Consider the following 19,215-nt stretch of genomic DNA (forward strand, 5'->3'; position numbering starts at 1 on the left):
GAAAACTAGTAACAACTTATGTACCTCAAGTGCTAAGCAGGCATTACTTAAGGCATTTAACAAAATATCTGACACAATGGTCAGAAAGCTAGTTTGTAATGTCCTGGAATAGAAATCATGCTCAAGTTGCATCATTCCCTTCTCCAGGGGATCTTCCTGACCCAGAAACTGAACCTGGGTCCCCCACATTACAGGCAGATTCTTCACCATCTGAGCAACCAGAGAAGCCCATCATCTGGTGAAGATTTCTTTTAAAAGTGCAAATGAGTAATATGTAGTTACATTCAGTGGTGTGCTGGTAAATACTTAACAACCAGGTCTCAGGGCTAGGGACTAGGAGCCAACTTGTAGCACTGATCAATTTTCAAGGTCTAAATACACCATGATCAATTTCAAGCTACTCACATGATATTGCTGAACATAGATTCAGGAAGGAGCAAGCAGTAGCTTTCTATTTGTTGTTGTTCAGTCAGTGTTACGTCTGACTGTTTGCAACCCTATGGGCTGCAGCATGCTAGGCTTGCCTGTCCCTCACCATCTCCTGAGGTTTGGCCAAGGTCATGTCGATTGAATTGGTGATGCCATCTAACCATCTCATCCTATGTCACCCCCTTCTCCTCCTGCCCTCAATCTTTCCCACCATGAGGGTCTTTTCCAATGAGTCATCTCTTTGCATCAGGTGGCCAAAGTATTGGGTCTTCAGCATCAGCCCTTCCAATATGTGTTCAGGTTGATTTCCTTTAAGATTGACTGGTTTGATCTCCTTGCTGTCCAAGTGGCTTTCAATAGTTTTCTCCATCACCACAGCTCAAAAGCATCAGTTCTTTCGTGCTTTGCTTTCTTTACAGTTCAGCTTTCACATCAGTACATGACTTCTGGAAAGACCCTAGCCTCGACTACATGGACCTTTGTCGGCAGAGTGATGTCTTTGCTTCTTAATACACTGTCTAGGCTTGTCCTAGCTTTCCTGCCAAAAAGCCATCATCTTCTAATGTTATGGTTGCAGTCATCATCCACAGTGATCTTAGAGTCCACGAAGAGGAAATCTGTTACTGCCTCCACATTTTCCCTTTCTATTTGCCATGAAGTGATGGGACTGGATGCCATGGTCTTAGTTTTTTAATACTGAGTTTTAAGCCAGCTGTTTACTCTCCTCTTTCACCTTCATCAAGAGGCTCTTTATTTCCTCTTTGCTTTCTGCTGTTAATGTGGTATCATCTGCATATCTGGGGTTTTTGATATTTCTCCTGGCAATCTTGAGGATACTATTCTGAAAAAGTTGCTCAGACTGCCCAATCTCAGGTACATCTCATCAGCCCTATTATTTCCTATCATATTTTTTTTTTCCTTTGTAACACTTGTTGAGATTCTTACTTATGTCTTCACTGCCTATCTTTATCCTCTAAATGCAGCATCCTTGAAAGATGATACTGTGTCCATACCTGACATTTCCTGAAACACATTGGGCGTTCAATAAATATGTGTGATTGTCCTGAGTAAGGAGTGGGGAGGAAAAAAGCACCATCTTGTCCTACTTGGTTATGGATTGACTTCACATCACTGTGCTTGTCATTTGAGTCGCAATTTACAATAAAGAAAAAAGTAACGTCAAAAACAATTGAAGGAAGAGAATTTTGTAGTTTATTTTAGTTGTTTTTGAAATTTTAAGCTACATTTTTATTTTTAAGAAATTACAAGAGGTGATTTATTCACAGAGATTACAAAGTCAGCCCTCTGTGTAACCACATGTGTACTGTCAAGAGAGCTACTATAATAAGTGCCATACTCTCCTCTTCCCTGAGAATGCAAACAGATGACAAAAGGACATGAAGAAAATATTATATAAATAATTATAACTTTAAGTCATTTTAAAATTCTTGACTCATTTTGAATTTAAATTTTATTGAGGAAAAATTTATGTGAGGGTTACAGTCTATCAAAGGCTGAAGAATGACTTTAAGCAAATAATTGTTCCGCTTAGTGTTCCTCACTCTATAGATTAAGAGACTTGGACTAGCTGAACTTCTGATATCCCTTCTCCATTCCAAGATTATAAGATTTTATGAGATCGTAAAAGCTATCTCAAATATAAATAAAATGTGAATGTCCATTATTTGTCTTATACAGTCCAGTTTAACAACATGAATTTGTAACTTATAGAATGAAAAATAATTTATTTGGTATATCTAGCATATTTGTTCTCATACTAATAAAATGTGAATTTTTTTTTAATTCTGAAAAATAAAGTATATTCTTAATTTAATGGCAAGGTAAACCAGAACTAAGGTATTAATAAAAATATTTTGATCTTTCTCTTTTTCTTTCTGCTTCCTATATTAGTTAAATAGATAAATAAATGAATGGATAGTGTTTTAGATAAAATAAAACATTAATCAAGACCTTCATTCATTTGTATGTAAGAAAATAATTGGTATATAAACAGTGAAAAGAAAAATATTTTGAGAAAATGGATAAGAATATCCTATAGTTGTCTTTCTGTTATGTTCCAAAGTTACTTCTCTTTCAGAGTCCTGTCTTGGAGGTAATCCAGTCACGATAAGCAGTCACTCGAGTGTAGACACCTGGTTTATTCTTTTTACCACACCCTTCTCCCGCGCTTACTATTCCAACAAGGTGCCAGATGCTCCTAGAGTTGGGGTAAGCCAGTGGTCCACCAGAATCATTCTAGAAGAAAACAAGAAAAAAAAAAGTTTCTGGTCCTGAAACATTTCTGTCTCTAGTCTTGAGTTTTCAATAGGCTCTAGGCAGTGCAGACAATTCATGCTCTTCAGGCTTAGAACTGTGGAACTACTGAGTTTCTTCAGAACCCAGGGCAATTATAAATCAGAACACAGTGCCTACAACTGGACTGGATTGGGTTGGGAAGACTAGAAGCTGAGTTTGTAATGAGTCCAACCTTAAAAATGGCGAAAGTGACTCCATGATGAAGCCTCTGTAGAATGGATGACATGTGCATGTGGCATCTCTGGATAATGAAGAGGCAGCCTCGTAGGTCTACAGGTTGCCCAGAAAATAGGGCCAAATTTATTTTATTACCTTGTAACTATGGATTCCTAGACTAAAAACTTCCTGAGAGCAGAGTTGTGTTCACCACTGCATCTCCAGCTTCTGAGCTGGGGCCTGGTACATTAATGAGATGAATAAATATTTGTTAGGTGTATTGAAATAAGAAGCTACTCTGTGAAAATCATTAAAACAAACCAAAAAAAGTGATAAAAAACTTCCATTGAATTAGTACTTGGGAAAAATGATTTGATAATGTATCTAAAAGTACCTGACAGGCATCTGCTTCTCCTGACATAAATCCAGCGCATAGCATTGTATCAGTCACCAAGCCAGATAATGCATATGGAGCATTGCAAACTCTGTTATCAATAATCTTCAAAAAGGCCTGCTGAAGTATCACTGGAAGAGGACCTAAGGGCAACAAATGCTGCATATTATGGAGATCTTAACCTTGTTTGTTAAGACAAAGAACAATCTGTAGAATAAAGCAGATTCTTTTGGTCACCAAGAGGCAGACCAGTCCCAGGCTAGACTGATTTCTTTCTAATGTTTATTATAGCTGGCTGCCTCACACAGAAATTTCAAATTTTCCAGTTCATATTCCCAGAGATATTTCAGAAACTGAAGATGACGCCATGCTTTTTTGGTCCCATCACTTCGTTTTCTTTTCAGTTTTTTTTTTTTTTTTTTTATGAATTGGTTAATTGCATGAAAGAGTGAGTGATTGATTAATTATTCCTATGAAGCTATTACATATTTACAGAAAAACTTACCATTCACATAAACTTACCATTCATATAAAGTGTTCCCCATCCTGTAACTACAACACTGTCATTTGCTGAGAGTTTCATTTTGGCTTCAGGAAGACAAATCTTACGAACATGCTTTGTAAAAGATACTTCTTCAGCGAGCTGTACAAGGGCAATATCATCATGAATCCCAGGGCTACTAAAATTTTCATGAACAATAATGTTTTGAACTTTCCGTGTCATATATGGTTTATTTACTACAGTTTCAAAGTTAACCATCCAATCTTCTGAATTATTTTTCCTGGAAGGCACAATTTAATTAAAATACACTCAATTTGAGGGTCAAAATGGTATTCTCAGTGGTTATCTTATAACTTTAAGATATGTTTCCCAAACAGTACTATAAAGCACTTAAATTCTTGTTTTAAAAATGTCTTTGATCTGGGGATGTCATAAATGCTGCAGACACATAAAAATAGTCCTAAAGACTATTAGAGCTGTGTGTTGTTGTTTAGTAGCCAAGTCGTGTCCAACCAGACTCCTCTGTCCATGGGATTTCCCAGGCAAGAATACTGGAGTGGGTTGCCATTTCCTTCTCCAGGGGATCTTTCTGACCCAGGGATTGAACCCATGTCTCCTTCCTTGCAGGCAGGTTCTTTACCATCTGAGCCACCAGGGAAGCCTGTATTGGAGTGTTGTGTGTGTGTGTGTGTTAGTTGCTCAGTCATGTCTGACTCTTTGCAACCCCACAGACTGTAACCCAGCAGGGTCCTGTATCCATGGAATTCTCCAGGCAAGAATATTGGTGTGGGTTGCCATTTCCTTCTCCAGGGGATCTTCCCAACCCAGGGATCAAACCCCAGTCTCCTGCATTGCAGGCAGATTCTTTACCTTCTGAGCCACCAGGGAAGCCCATATTGGAGCTGTTAGCACACTACAAAAACTCCTAAATAGTCACTGATGTCTCCTGCTACTTCAGCCTCATCTGGTTTCTATGCATTTGAGCAATCACATACGCTGGACTCCATGAGCCCATGGCAGGGCTCTTGACGTCTGTCTGCATACATAAAAAAATTGCAACTAGTTCTCATCCAATCACTCCACTGTATTTACCAAGTCAATGCATCTTGGCTTCTAATTTAGATTTTTTTGACCAGATTCTCCAGTTCCTCTGAAATTCTTTCTCAATTTAGGCCCTAACATCCTATTCAATTACTGTCACTTTCCTCAAAATGTCAGGTGCATTTTTTTTTTAAGATTTCAAAATCTTCATGTAACTGTGACCCTCTTGAATCCTTCTCCCATTCTGAAGTCTTCAGTGACTCCACACACTCAATAGCTGTGTTTCTTTAGTAAATAAGCATCTTGTCATTTAGAGGTGTCCCTGATGAATAAAACTATATTTTCTTTTTTTGTTGTTGTTGTTTTTTGTTTTTGAATAAAACTATATTTTCTAAGCATATTTTCTAATGTTTCCTTTTACAAATCTTCTTTACTTCAAATAGTTATTTTTGTTTGCTGTCCATAGAATACAACTTGTGTCTCTTCATCCCAACACATTTGAAGATGACTATTTTTTCAACTCAAAATATGCATTATTCTTTCTGATCTATCTACTCCAATCAAATAAACTTTATCTCTTTAGAGTCTGGAACCAAACTTGTAACTGCATATCTCAGCTAGAATGTGTTCTCTATCTTCATCAAGTGTCCATAGCACATACTAACGCCTGTGTTGTACGTGTGACACTTACTACTCTATGCTGCATAATACCTTTAATATATCATATTTAAATTTCTTCAGCTAGATTGTAAATCCCTAGAGCACAAGACAAATAAGCACCTTGTAACTGGATTTAGACATACCTGCGTTCACACTCGGTTCCTGTTGTTTAACAGTGGCAGGATCTTGGTCAAGTTATATCACCATCTCTAAACCCGATTTCCTCACCTTTAAATAGTTTCAAGTATACCTTTCACATAGTATTATTGTTATGATTACATGAAATGATGTAAGGAAAGCACTTAGTATCAGGCCAAAGCCCTTATTTGGGAAATGTTAATTGCTTCCATTCGCTTTTCCCTTTGCAGTGCAAACAAAGGCATTTAAATGGGGGCAAAGCAGTAAGCTTCAGTTGGGTCCAACTCTTTGCGACCCTACAGACTGTAGCCTCCCAGGATCCTCTGTCCGTGGGGATCCTCCAGGCAAGAGTACTGGAGTGGGTTGCCATACTGTCCTCCAAGGGATCTTCCTGATGCAAGGATCGAACCGGAGTCTCCTGTGTCGACAGGCAAGTTCTTTAGTGCCACCTACGAAGCTCTTAAATGTCTTCACTGCCCTTAATTATGAGAGCATTTGTATATTTCATGTAGTCCTGGTGAATGTCACACATTTAGGTTAACCTTCAAAGACCTCCCAAATAGATCTGCAACCAGAATCTTACACTTAGACGTTCAAACATACCTAGCAAAGCAGTGAGCTGCAGATAGGAGCCATCTGCTGCTGATCAGAGAGGCGCCACAGTGGTGTTGGCCTTTCCATTGCATGCTTGCTTGCCATGGCCAGGCTCCCACCAGGGCATTTTCCCCATTCACAATTCGGTTGCCTACTGGGATACTGTTGGTGAGTCTTCTTCCACAACCTGAAAAAAGGATTTATTTATACAAGAGCAGGTAACTTTGATCATGCTTTATAAGAAATACATTTTAAAACAGTTCTTGAAACCCTTCAATGATTGTCCTGCATCTCCTAACCAATGCTGTTTCTTTTCAGAATGTACGTTTATTATGGTAGCACTCCATCCTTGTTTTGATGACTTTTACTCCTCTTTTCCAGTTTCAAGAATCTTTCAACTGTTGACCTTTCTTGTATCTATCCGTTATAATTCTAGTCTCCCCAAGTAGATTGCATAATTTTAAAGGTGGAGACTTTGCTTCATTAATATCTTACATAGCATGTACAATGCTGTCTGTAAAGCCCCATGTGGACAGCATATGCTCCATAAATATCCACTGAATGAATGAATGCCTGGATGTAACAAACTGTGCGCCACATGATACTCTTAAGAGAATTTGCTTAAAAAGTACAGACTGTGTTTTTTAACTTACAATAAACACATTTGATATAGCCTAGTTTTGCATTTTCTTATTACCCTCAGTGTCTTATTACCCTCCTTTTTCCCTTCGCTTAAAAAAAAAAAAAAAAACTAATTCAGCCATGATATTCTTCATGATTCCATTTTCTGAAAATAATTCTCACTTCAACCTTACAAATAGTCAGTTCAGTCAAGCAGTTGTGCCCAACACTGCGACCCCATGAACCACAGCATGCAAGGCCTCCCTGTTCATCACCAACTGCCAGAGTTCACCCAAGCCCATGTCCATTGAGCCAGTGATGCCATCCAACCATCTCATCCTCTGTTGTCCCCTTCTCCTCCTGCCCTCAGTCTTTCCCAGCATCAGGGTCTTTTCAAATGAGTCAGCTCTTTGCGTCAGGTGACCAAAGTATTGGAGTTTCAGCTTCAACATCAGTCCTTCCAATGAACACCCAGGACTGATCTCCTTTAGGATGGACTGGTTGGATCTCCTTGAAGCCCAAGGGACTCTCAAGAGTCTTCTCCAACACCACAGTTCAAAAGCATCAATTCTTCGGCACTCAGCTTTCTTTATAGTCCAACTCTCACATCTATACATGACCACTGGAAAAACCATAGCCTTGACTAGATGGACCTTTGTTGGCAAAGTAATGTCTCTGCTCTTTAATATGCTATCCAGGTTGGTCATAACTTTCCTTTCAAGGAGTAAGCATCTTTTAATTTCATGGCTGCAATCACCATCTGCAGTGATTTTGGAGCCCCCAAAAATAAAGTCAGCCATTGTTTCCACTGTTTCCCCATCTATCTGCCATGAAGTGATGGGACCTGATGCCATGATCTTAGTTTTCTGAATGTTGAGCTTTAAGCCAACTTTTCCACTTTCCTCTTTCACTTTCAAGAGGCTTTTTAGTTCTTCTTCTCTTTCTGGCATAAGGGGGGTGTCATCTGCATATCTGAGGTTATTGATATTTCTTCCGGCAATCTTGGTTCCAGCTTGTGCTTCCTCCAGCCCAGCATTTCTCATGATGTACTCTGCATATAAGTTAAATAAGCTGGGTGACAATATACAGCCTTGACATACTCCTTTTCCTATTTGGAACCAGTCTGTTTTTCCATGTCCAGTTCTAACTGTTGCTTCCTGACCTGCATATAGGTTTCTCAAGAGGCAGGTCAGGTGGTCTGGTATTCCCATCTCTTTCAGAATTTTCCACAGTTTATTGTGATCCACACAGTCAAAGGCTTTGGCATAGTCAATAAAGCAGAAATAGATGTTTTTCTGGAACTCTCTTGCTTTTTTGATGATCCAGCGGATGTTGGCAATTTGATCTCTGGTTCCTCTGCATTTTCTAAAACCAGCTTGAACATCAGTAAGTTCACAGTCCACGTATTGCTGAAGCCTGGCTTGGAGAATTTTGAGCATTACTTTACTAGCGTGTGAGATGAGTGCAATTGTGCAGTAGTTTGTGCATTCTTTGGCATTGCTTTTCTTTGGGATTGGAATGAAAACTGACCTTTTCCAGTCCTGTGGCCACTGCTGAGCTTTCTATATTTGCTGGCATATTGAGTGCAGCACTTTCATAGCGTCATCTTTCAGGATTTGAAATAGCTCAACTGGAATTCCATCACCTCCACTAGCTTTGTTCATAGTGAAGCTTCCTAAGGCCCACTTGACTTCACATTCCAGGATGTCTGGCTCTAGGTGAGTGATCATACCGTCGTGATTATCTGGGTTGTGAAGATCTTTTTTGTACAGTTTTTTTGTGTATTCTTGCCACCTCTTCTTAATATCTTCTGCTTCTTTTAGGTCCCTACCATTTCTGTCCTTTATTGAGCCCATCTTTGCATGAAATGTTCCCTTGGTATCTCTAATTTTCTTGAAAAGATCTCTAGTCTTTCCCATTCTATTGTTTTCCTTATTTTTTTACATTGATCACTGAGGAAGACTTTCTGATCTCTCCTTGCTATTCTTTGGAACTCTGCATTCAAATGGGTATATCTTTCCTTTTCTCCTTTGCTTTTCACTTCCCTTCTTTTCACAGCTATTTATAAGGCCTCCTCAGACAGCCATTTTGCTTTTTTGCATTTCGTTTCCATGGGGATGATCTTGATTCCTGTCTACTGTACAATGTCACAAATCTCCATCCATAGTTCATCAGGCAAATGGTCAGTGTTTTTCAAAAAGAAATGCTAGACAGATATGTAGCATCACCAATAATTTTGAAAGACTACTACAGATTTCCAAAATGAAATACTTCTAGAAACTTTGTAGCAAGATGATGGGAAAATATTTATGAGTGTGTTAAATTTATAATAAAGTTTCTAAACTTACAGTTGTTGGTAAGCATTTCAGCATTATACTTGCTGATTTCTGAAATTAAGAAACAAAAACATAAGGTTAATAAAATATCACCAAGCAATTCTCTTCAACCAAAGAACTAAATTTCCCAACCCAATTACACCCAATATTTAACTATTCAGATTATTTCACGTATTATTTATCAACCCCTCTGACTCCTACTTGCTCTATTTTGGCCATCTCTCCACATCTCTACCAGGTGGTATAGGCAAAAGGAAAAGGAAATAAAAAAGCAAAGGTCTCGGTTTTATAATAGTTGAAGTAAAGCATTTAGAGAAATAAGAAGCTGACACTCTTACCAAAAGAGGCACTGGGCATAATTGGATTTTTCCCCCAATGATAATTCACACTATTTTGAAATAGAGTTGTCTATATTTTAAAGAAAAATAGCAATTAAAATTACATTTTATTGCGCCTACCCTGCTGTTTAGAAGTCATCTCATTACTTAGACTGAATTGTGAAATTTTGAGAATTTGACTTAAATTTAAGTCTCTTTTCTTTTGGAAAGAGACCTTAGAGAGAAAGAAAAGAGAGAACATTAAAAAAAGGCACTTTGGAAAGTGTTGACCCTGAATTCCTGGGAGACAGAGGGGCCGTAACTGGTACAACCATCTTTCCTAATGACTAAGCACAAAGGAATTATCTTGCTCCTTGCAGAAGCTCTAACTTAAACCCACTTCTCATGAGTGGCCCATTGGTAACAGAGACTGTATTGAAGCAAAGGAGCTGTAACTGGCAGCTGGTGACCATTATAGCCTTCAAGGATACTAGGATCTATTGTCAGTCTGGAAGAATCACAAAACTGGTCTCTGGAAACACAAGCTTATCACCTAACAGACTTTTTAATAATCAAAGTTTAGAGTTTCAAGATCTTTGCAAAACCATCAAAAATTTCTGAATAATTACTTTCTGTACTAGGGCAAAATCCTATCATTTTCTTCCCTTGTTTTCTAAGGAATTATTTCAGGCGAACTTTATCTTTAATAGTATTACTTCCATTCTTCCCCAAGAAGCAATGAGAATTCCCTAATCTTCAACTTTACCCTTACTCCTCCAATCTTTACACTGAATGATCAAGAAAACCCCAAGTTTGTTTCTTATAATGAGATCCTGACATAAGTAGAAGGTAAGGAGGAATATATGGAGGAGGGCTTGGCAGCCCACTCCAGTATTTTTGCTTGGAGAATCCCCGTGGACAGAGAAGCCTGGCAGGCTACAGTCCATGGCATCACAAAGAGTCAGACTCGACTGAGTGTCTAAGAACAGCACAAGGAGGAATATGGCTTCAGTTATTATTTTTCACCCCCTTTTCATCCATTACAGCCAACCCTTCCAAACTCACGAGCATGCCTGTAGCTTAACACTTATTTCTATCACTGTTCAGACAAAGAGTCTATAACACTCCCCTTTACAATACCACCTCAACTGTAGAAGGGCCATAGTTGGGAAAACTAATTTTTCCTAAGAAAATTCCTAAAAATTTTGGTTCATTTTTTTTTCCAGTCCTTTTTTTTTTTTTTTTTTTTAATAGTCTAGGTACTTAAGTAGTAGTAAATAACATAAAGAAGTAAAATACCTGTAAGTTTAATGGAAGTGGGAACTGCGTTCCAGGATGCCATGTTGTCCTTCAACATCTGATGTAAGATGGCCTTGATTTTAGGCCTCATGCTATTCTTTTTTGCTGGAGGAAACTTGAATGTCAACTGTAAGTGTACACTCGAACCATTGGAATCAGGACTAGAAATAACAGAAATGTTTTAGTGTGCTACTTTCTGATTTTTTAGAGGTTTTATGAACACATTAGATTTCCCACATTTTAATTATTATATTGCCTTTACATATATTAAAAAATAATACAGATATTGTCACAGTATGTATAAAGTATAATGGTCCCTAAGAACCTAACTGGTTAAGAGGTATTGTTCATGAAAAAGGATGTGAACCACAAACTAGAAATCAGAATATCTCAAACACATGTAAGAAACTGAACACTGGCCAATAAATAACTGGCTTGAGATTTTATTGTATTGTAGAAAAAAATAGTGTTCTTATATAGATATTTTCTAATAGCTTAATTTTAGAGAAAAAGATAAATGAGAACTTAAATTCAGGGTCTGGAAGTATTCAAAAGACAACTTCTAGCATGTATTTGGGAACCAGTACTAAACTTTTTCCTATAGATTCTTATACATGTCCAACCCAATAGATCTATGCAATGAGAAACTTCAGAAAGATAACTCTAAAGCATGAAGACAATTTCCATTTTCTACATACTCAGTACATCATTTTTATTAATAAGGAAAGAAGATAAATTCATTTTGGAAGATTTTCAAACAAAAATCCATATTAAGCACGACTAAAAAAAACAACTTCAACTTTATTTTCAAATAATTATGATTAATTGAAGACCCTTTGAAGATTTTTGCCTGTCTGTAAGAAAGTAGATTGGTTGGTTGGTTAGCTGGTTGATTGGTTGGCTAGCTGGATTTTTTGTCTCATTTTGTCTTGTTTAGGGAGTTCAGACTCACAAGTGCTCCCTGTGTCACTCATCCCCTATGCTTTGTCCCACTGCCTCCCTGCATCCCTCATCCCCCCCCCCCACCACCAAGAGCACTTACAATACATATTCAGACAAAAGTTACCTTAAAAGATTCACTTTCTCCAGTCATTAAAGTGATGGTAATTATTAGAGAGAACAAAAGAGGATTATTTTAGAAAAAGTATGGCCAGATGGGTATTAAATGGGAAAAGAGATGATTAGTGTATCAGTAGCAAAACAATCAGCTAGAACTCCTGGTTCTGCATAGAGTTACAATTATCTTTTATCATAGAAGTCAGGACTGACTGCCACCAACTACCTTATAATTCCCCTTCAAGTGCAGAGATTAAAGATTTGAGCAGAACATTGCCTACTTGAATAGAAATTTGTTCAATACAGTGATGCTATAGTTTATGGGGAACTTTTTAGTCCCTTTCTTTTTACCTTTCTTCCCTTCTCTCCTCCCTTCCTTCCTGCTCTCTCTCTTCCTCTATCCCTGTCTCTTGCTGTTGTGGTTATTTAAAGCTGAGGCTGATGTGACATATTATCTACTTCTCATGCCATAAGATCTTGAATGAATTTTTACTTACAGAAGTTTGATGACCTGAGAGTTTATATATTCTTTGTATACACTAGAATTTTGAAATGCATCAGACATCTGTCAAGAGAAAAAACAAAAAAGTTACCATGTATGTTTTAACGAAATTTATAATAAAATAAATAAACTTCTGACTTACCTTAGTCTCAATATCTTTGCTTAGATCTGCGCTGGCCTGTGAAATTGCTTTTTCACAATTATCATTGTATGTGACTCCAGAAATATGAAAATCACCTTGGTAATAGTAAGTCTTTTCTGTGAAATAAAGAAAATACTTAGAAAACTTTAAAATAACCTTGACCTCAAGTCCCTCCATATCTTTATCTCAAAATTAATAATCAGTACTGGGAAATTATCACCACTTGAAAGAGAGATCCCCCTAGCTCTCAACCAATTCTAGTTACTCACAGTATTAACAAAGACTGTATGAATTCGTAAACCAGAGTCCTAGAGTAAGCCCATCTTCCAAAATTGCTTCAAACAGCTTTTACAACAAAGTTTGAGTGTCTAATTTTATTTCAAGAAGTCCAGTTCAACTAATTTAGATTTAGGTAATATAAGCTTGTCTAGCATTGAATCTGAAATGGTAGATAGCTGATCAGGTAAAGAAACTCAAGAGTAAATTCTTATCTCACACACTTCCTGCTCAAGCCAGGATGACTGTAGGGCTCCATTTTGCATCACTTCTTTCCACTAATTCACTGTTTCTTCAAAAAAAAAAAAAAGGGACTTGTTAAAATGCAAACCATATTTTGGAAGGCTAGCTAATTAAGCTACTGGTCCCCACTAACATACTGACAAGGCTTCTTCACGGTAGCCTGATTTGAAAAACTCAGAGTGCTATCCATAAGGAAACTATGTGAATAAAGTTATTTTTTTAATGAGTAGAGATAAGAAGTAGATAGAAAGATTCAGACTATGGAGAGGTGGTGGATAGACAAGGCAGGCAAGAGACCGTGAGTATCCACTATGCTTCCAAAGGATGTTTTGAAATTTCATATTAAGATGGTTGGGTAAAAACAAAGGAGAAGAGGCTAGGTTGAAAAAGAACTGAAATTGTCACTGAATCAAACAAAATATATCCATATTGCATTACTGTATGGGGTGATATATTTCAGAGGAATAAAACAGGAAAATCATGAAAAAGTATTATTAGAATAATACACTTAAAGTATTAGGATGTGGGTTTGTGCTCAACTATACTAGAAAGCTTGTGATATCTAGGAAGTGACTTGACTTTCCTGAGCCTCAGTTTCCTGCATGTGCAAGGAGGGACAGTAGTAAAACCTGCCCTCCCAGGCTCAGAGAATTAGTGTGAGGATCGAGTGGAGTAACACACACCAAGTTTCTTTCAAAACATTCAATGGATATACAAACTTCAGGGTTTACTTTTCCTGAAAGATAAAAATAAAACCAGCTTTCTGGATGTAAACTTAATGAATGTTATTAAAAATAAGATCAAGTTAGCATAAGCATTCAGCCATTTAGCCACTCTTGACTGTCCACTATTAGAAAAGCCATTAGTGGAGTATCAATTATGCTTATCAATTATGTCATTCAGAAAAGTTTGTTAACATATTTGGTTGCATCAAGTCTTAGTTGCTGCACGTAGGATCTTCATTACCTCATGTGGGGTGTTTCATTGTGGTGCACAGACTCTCTAGTCGTGGCACAAGGGCTCCAGAGCATGTGGGCTCATTAGTTTTGGCCCCGGACTTAGCTGCTCCACAGCATGTGGGATCCTAGTTCCACAACCAGGGATCAAAATGCATCCCCTGCATTATAAGGCAGATTCTTCATCACTGGACCACCAGGGAAGTTCCTTAAACAGATCTTAACAACCAACATCAGAGCACAAGCATTGGCTCAGACGGTAAAGCATTTGCCTGGAATACAGGAAACCCAGGTTTGATCCCTTGGTCAGGAAGATCCGCTGGAGAAGGAAATGGATGGGAACCCACTCCAGTATTCTTGCCTGGAACATCCCATAGGCAGAGGAGCCTGGAGGGCTACAGACCATGGGGGCACAAAGAGTCAGACACAACTGTGTGTGTAGATCTTAGTAACCAATATCAGAAGGAACCAAGAAGTGAAGGGAAGCTCTGAAGTTTGAGGTTTATTTTTTTTACCAAAAGATACAAGTTAGCTACAAACCCACTCTACAAGCACCTTTATTGACAATGAATACTGGCATCATAGTATTGAGCATTTCAATCTTGTCCACACTCCCACAGCTGGTGATATAACTTATAGACTGGATCAAAGAGGCATATGATTCAAACAAATTACAAACTTTGGTGTCAAATAACATGAAATTATGTTGAAATAAAATAGTAATTAGATGAGAAATTTTCCACAAAGAAATTTAACATTCCTGTTGTTTCTTGTCAATTTTTAAGAAAATGAGAGTCAGTACTGACCAACTGCCAGGAAGTGGATGAGGAGACCAATGGTTAATCCCAAGATTGCCACGACTCCAAGAAAAATAAGGATGGTTCTCCATAATGGCCAAGATCTTCTCTGGGAAGATACACTGGTGTGTCTACCAAAAGAGGGAAGGTGACTTGAGTCAGATGATGTGCTGTGTGCTGTGCTGAATCAGACAATAAGTATTCTAAATTTACCTGTCTCTCCTCCAACTCATACAACACAATTTATAATTTATGCATCATATCTTTGTGTTAGCTTAAAACACAAAAGCCTCAAATGTGAAAAGAGGATAGACCCTAATGCTCATTCATTTAACAGATCATCTTTGAGTGCTATGTTAGCTGCTGGGGATACAACAGTGAGCAAAATAGCATGGTTTATGTTCTCATGTTGACGAGGAGAAATCAACTGACTTTTTTTATTTACTTAAAACAAGTTATAAAACCTTATACATGATCTGATTGTACCTTTGGAACTACAGCTACATCATATACATGGACATATATAGATTTATAAACAAGACATATAACATCATTTATATATTTAACTAAGTGTGTCAGAAAGCATCATGATGTCAATTTCAGCTTTCCCACGTTTTAAGATTATGGATAGACTTTTTTATTTCTGTTTACTTCTTCCTTATCTGTACTCTCTAATGTTTCTACAATAAGCTTGGATTATCTATACAGTATAATTTAATAGATAGATAACTTTCATCATTACAACTAATCAATTAGATGAAAAATAATCAGAAAATATTGTAAGTTGGCATCATACAGATAGAGTGATCTAGGCTTACAGTTAGGTCATATGGCCAGGCTTAATCTAATTTATATAAAGTTTGGGCATTATTCTTCATATCTTGAAAGACATGATGTCATGAAATAGTTCATTTGGAGCTGTAACACACACACACAAATTAATTTCAAATTTCAAAATAACCTCAACTCTTTCTTCAATCTTTGTTTTCTGCATTATACTAAACAAAAATGACAAAACAGAAGAATTTGTAATCAGTAGACATATTTGTCAAATTAGATATTTTCTATGAGCAGGAAAACCTTTTTGTTCTAGTTCCTCCAGAACTAACTGACTTTTTGGTAGAGAAGATCCTTTAAAAATGAATTATAGGTAACTATGCCCCACCTGTGCAACTCCACCCAGTGTTAATTCAATTCCTCTCTGTTCTGTTCTTTATTCTTAATCCTACCTCTTCCTTATATCTCTTTTGATGACTCGTTCATTAACACTATCCTATGCCAACGTTGTGAAAGCTCTTCAAAGAAACTCCCTACATTCCATACATGCTTTTATACTGGAGTTCATTTGTATAATCTCATTTTCATAGGAAAAAAGCTATTTGGGCACAATATTTCTTATATTAGATGATTCACACTTTAAAAGGAGCATATAGTTAATGTTTATAACCTTATTAATATCTGAAAATATATGCCTGCTAATAAATAGCAAAATTTACTATGATAGTCTCAAATTTGTTTTGGATTAGCCATTGTAACATAGGCTGGTGGCTTAGTCTCTCTGAGACATGAATATTAGTTTGAGAGACTCAAGCACTATATAACCTAAATTATGTACATAGTACAGAAAGTAGCTGAAATGGTTTCTATATAAAATAGTCACTATATTACAGTGCATAAATGCTTTTCTTTGAAGGTCCCTTTTAGGTGTTCTTGGAAGTTCTAAAGAATACATAGTGTTGACTATAGAACTGGTATTGCTTTTTCCCCTTAATTGTGAATTTCTCCCTATCATAAACAATTGAGGAGATTGTTTTATATATAAAATATCACAGCTTATGATTTATTCAACCTCTCCTCTAGTAAGTATGATGTTTGCATTCTGAAATTGATTATAATTTTTAATAACAGCTGAAATCATTAAAATCATGTTCTAGATATCCAAAAAAGTCCATTCATGAAATAATTTACTCCCATCTATAAAGTATATATTTTAGCCATAATTTTTTAAAGGTAGAAATCTGAGTTCCTGAATGAACCTCTCATTTAACAAAGAGAATAGGGTAAAAATTAATCTTCAATAAATTTAACCAACTCCATATGCTAAACTAAATTATACCTGACTCACTTTTGGACTGAATCTACTTCAAGGATGAGCTCATTGCTATTCTGGTATAATTCAACTATTTACCTTAATAAAATTATAATAATGTTAAAAATAATGGTAACTACAGTATTGACAATTTTAAAACATTTGTCTCACAATAATTTATCTCCCACAGCCCATACCCAGTATCATATCCTAGATCAGACTTCCTTATAACCAAATTCTGGTACTGAATTAGCAGTTAAATTACAAAGCCTTACAAACTGTAGTTCTCATTTACTAAAACTTCATTTCTACACTTGAATTGGATGGACCTGAGTTCTGTTATATAGTGAAGAGTGTAAAATATGATTCCAATGCAAAATTCCCCAAATCTTATAAAGATACTTTTTTTCCCCATCATTAAAGTTATTCAGTCATTTCCGACTCTTTGCGAACCAATGGACTGTACAGTCCATGGAATTCTCTAGCCCAGAATACTGGAGTGGGTAGCCTTTCCCATCTTGAGGGGATCTTCTCAACCCAGGGATCGAACCCAGGTCTCCCGAATTGCAGGAGGATTCTTTACCATCTGAGCCACATAGGGAGAGAGGCTTATGAATAAGGAACAAAGTATTAATAATTAATGATCAAATAAGTCAAAGAGCCTCCACAGCCAACTTTCTTCTGGAACTCTAGGAAAGCCTAGAGTCTGGAAAGGAACTTATTTGGAAATGTATTAAGTTTTGAGGGCCCCCTGCAGTTTGCTAGGTGCTAATTTAGGGTCTGTGTTGTAAAGTATATTATTCCAAAAATCTATAATGGCTTTCAGGTTTTTAAAATATTTATTTAAAAATTCATACTAGAAAACATGGTTTTTGTTACACTATTAGAGAACAAAAATGGTAGTATTCTTTTTTTTTGGCTGCACCTTGCGACATGTGGTATCTTAGTTCCTTGACCAGCAATCAAACCTATGCCCCTGCACTGGAAATGTGGAATCTTAACTACTGAACCACCAGGGAAGTTCCCGTGGTACTCTTATGTATGGTTACTTTTAAAATAACAAATAAAATTTTCCTAAAATTTGATTAAGATTTTCCAATTTTCTGAAAATTTCCCAGAGACTTTACAAGGCCTTTAGATATCAGAAACAATAGCATGGATCCAGAAATAAAAATCTAAATTATAAAAAGCAACAAATGAACAAAAAACTAGAAGCTACTCTGTAGCAACCTGTTAGCTTTTATAGACTTAATCTCCCAAATAAAATTCCATTTACCTGTACATAGTATTCTGGTTATTATGGTGGAGTCAGGAACAAAGATAGTGACGATGTTGAAGATGATGATGATAGTAGTGGTAATAAAGATAAGGGCTTTCTGGTGGAGCTTTAAAGATGATCAGAGTTTCCCAGATTTATGTGTTAACATTCAGTGTTGGTTGATTCATTTTTATGGGCTGGGTGAAATAAAGAGAACAAATAAAGTGAAACTTGTCTGACTAGTGTCAATGACTGTCATATTTCTGTGGTTTCAAGATAGGAGTCATCCAGGGAATGAAAAACTTCCTTGACTTGGCTATTCAGAAAAAAACTAATAGCCTAATCTTGGTCTGGTCACTTAAAAGGTACACCTAAGAAATAGCTTTTTGGTAAATCGAGATAATTCTAACTCTTTGTTTGACCAGTTCCATCATTCTGGATTCTTCCTCCTCAACTGAAACCGGCTGTAACTACGTAGAAGTTGCTGACAAAAGACTTTTCACAAGGTATTGATATTAACATAACTAATATCACCACCATTTTGATATAATGAATTCTATCTCATTGTCATTTACATTTTCATTTCCCTAATTACCAGTGAAAATGATCATTATGATCATTATTTCACTGTTCAGCTACGCTGCAGCCCCAGTCTTTGTGTTCTGACTTCTATAGCCTGTTACACTGTGGTTTTCTGCTTAATTTTTAGCTCCTCTACCTCACCTGGACTGGCCAGTGCTCTCTGGCAAGAAACTATATGTACGTGAATCTCACCCAGTATAGCCCCTTCTCTTCATTAGTTTTCTCTGAGACAGCTTTTAAATTTCACCCACTATAGTCCCTTCTCTTCATTATTTTTCTATGAGACAGTTTTTTGCCAGTTTTTGGTCACTCTGTACTACCTTCATATATTTTTTATATTTTTTCCAAAGTTTATAATTATTAATTCTAGAAAAACTTGATAGAAGATATTTCTCCATTGCCATAAGTGGAACTAGTCATTGGTGGTGTTTAAAAAACAGAATCTCTTAATTATAGTTTAAAATTTGCCAATATTTCCTTTTAAGGTTAGTATTTTATGTCTATATGTACA

The 19,215-nt window shown here is 36.7% G+C and overlaps 1 protein-coding gene across 1 annotated transcript; it reads right to left on the reverse strand.

Annotated features, from left to right (window-relative positions):
* Window positions 1-1,758: 1,758 nt before the first annotated feature.
* Window positions 1,759-18,255, reverse strand: LOC122428362 (transmembrane protease serine 11B-like). The gene is made up of 10 exons (XM_043448339.1): window positions 18,141-18,255; window positions 14,785-14,906; window positions 12,504-12,619; window positions 12,357-12,424; window positions 10,804-10,964; window positions 9,200-9,238; window positions 6,240-6,417; window positions 3,818-4,077; window positions 3,296-3,438; window positions 1,759-2,685 (listed from the first exon to the last, which is right to left on the reverse strand). Exons 1-10 carry the CDS (start codon window positions 18,146-18,148, stop codon window positions 2,524-2,526), a joined length of 1,257 nt encoding a protein of 418 aa, XP_043304274.1. The 5' UTR covers window positions 18,149-18,255; the 3' UTR covers window positions 1,759-2,523.
* Window positions 18,256-19,215: the final 960 nt, after the last annotated feature.

The sequence above is a fragment of the Cervus canadensis genome, chromosome 26, assembly GCF_019320065.1.
Source record: "Cervus canadensis isolate Bull #8, Minnesota chromosome 26, ASM1932006v1, whole genome shotgun sequence".
Lineage (NCBI taxonomy): Eukaryota > Metazoa > Chordata > Mammalia > Artiodactyla > Cervidae > Cervus > Cervus canadensis.

What these genes read in the sequence shown, in the direction of transcription:
- LOC122428362 (XM_043448339.1), bottom strand. An exon ending in GCAAAGATATTGAGACTAAG is followed by an intron (nt 12,425 to 12,503) that starts GTAAGTCAGAAG and finishes TTCTCTTGACAG; the next exon opens with ATGTCTGATGCATTTCAAAA. An exon ending in GGGAACACTTTATATGAATG is followed by an intron (nt 3,439 to 3,817) that starts GTAAGTTTATGT and finishes TGTTGCCCTTAG; the next exon opens with GTCCTCTTCCAGTGATACTT.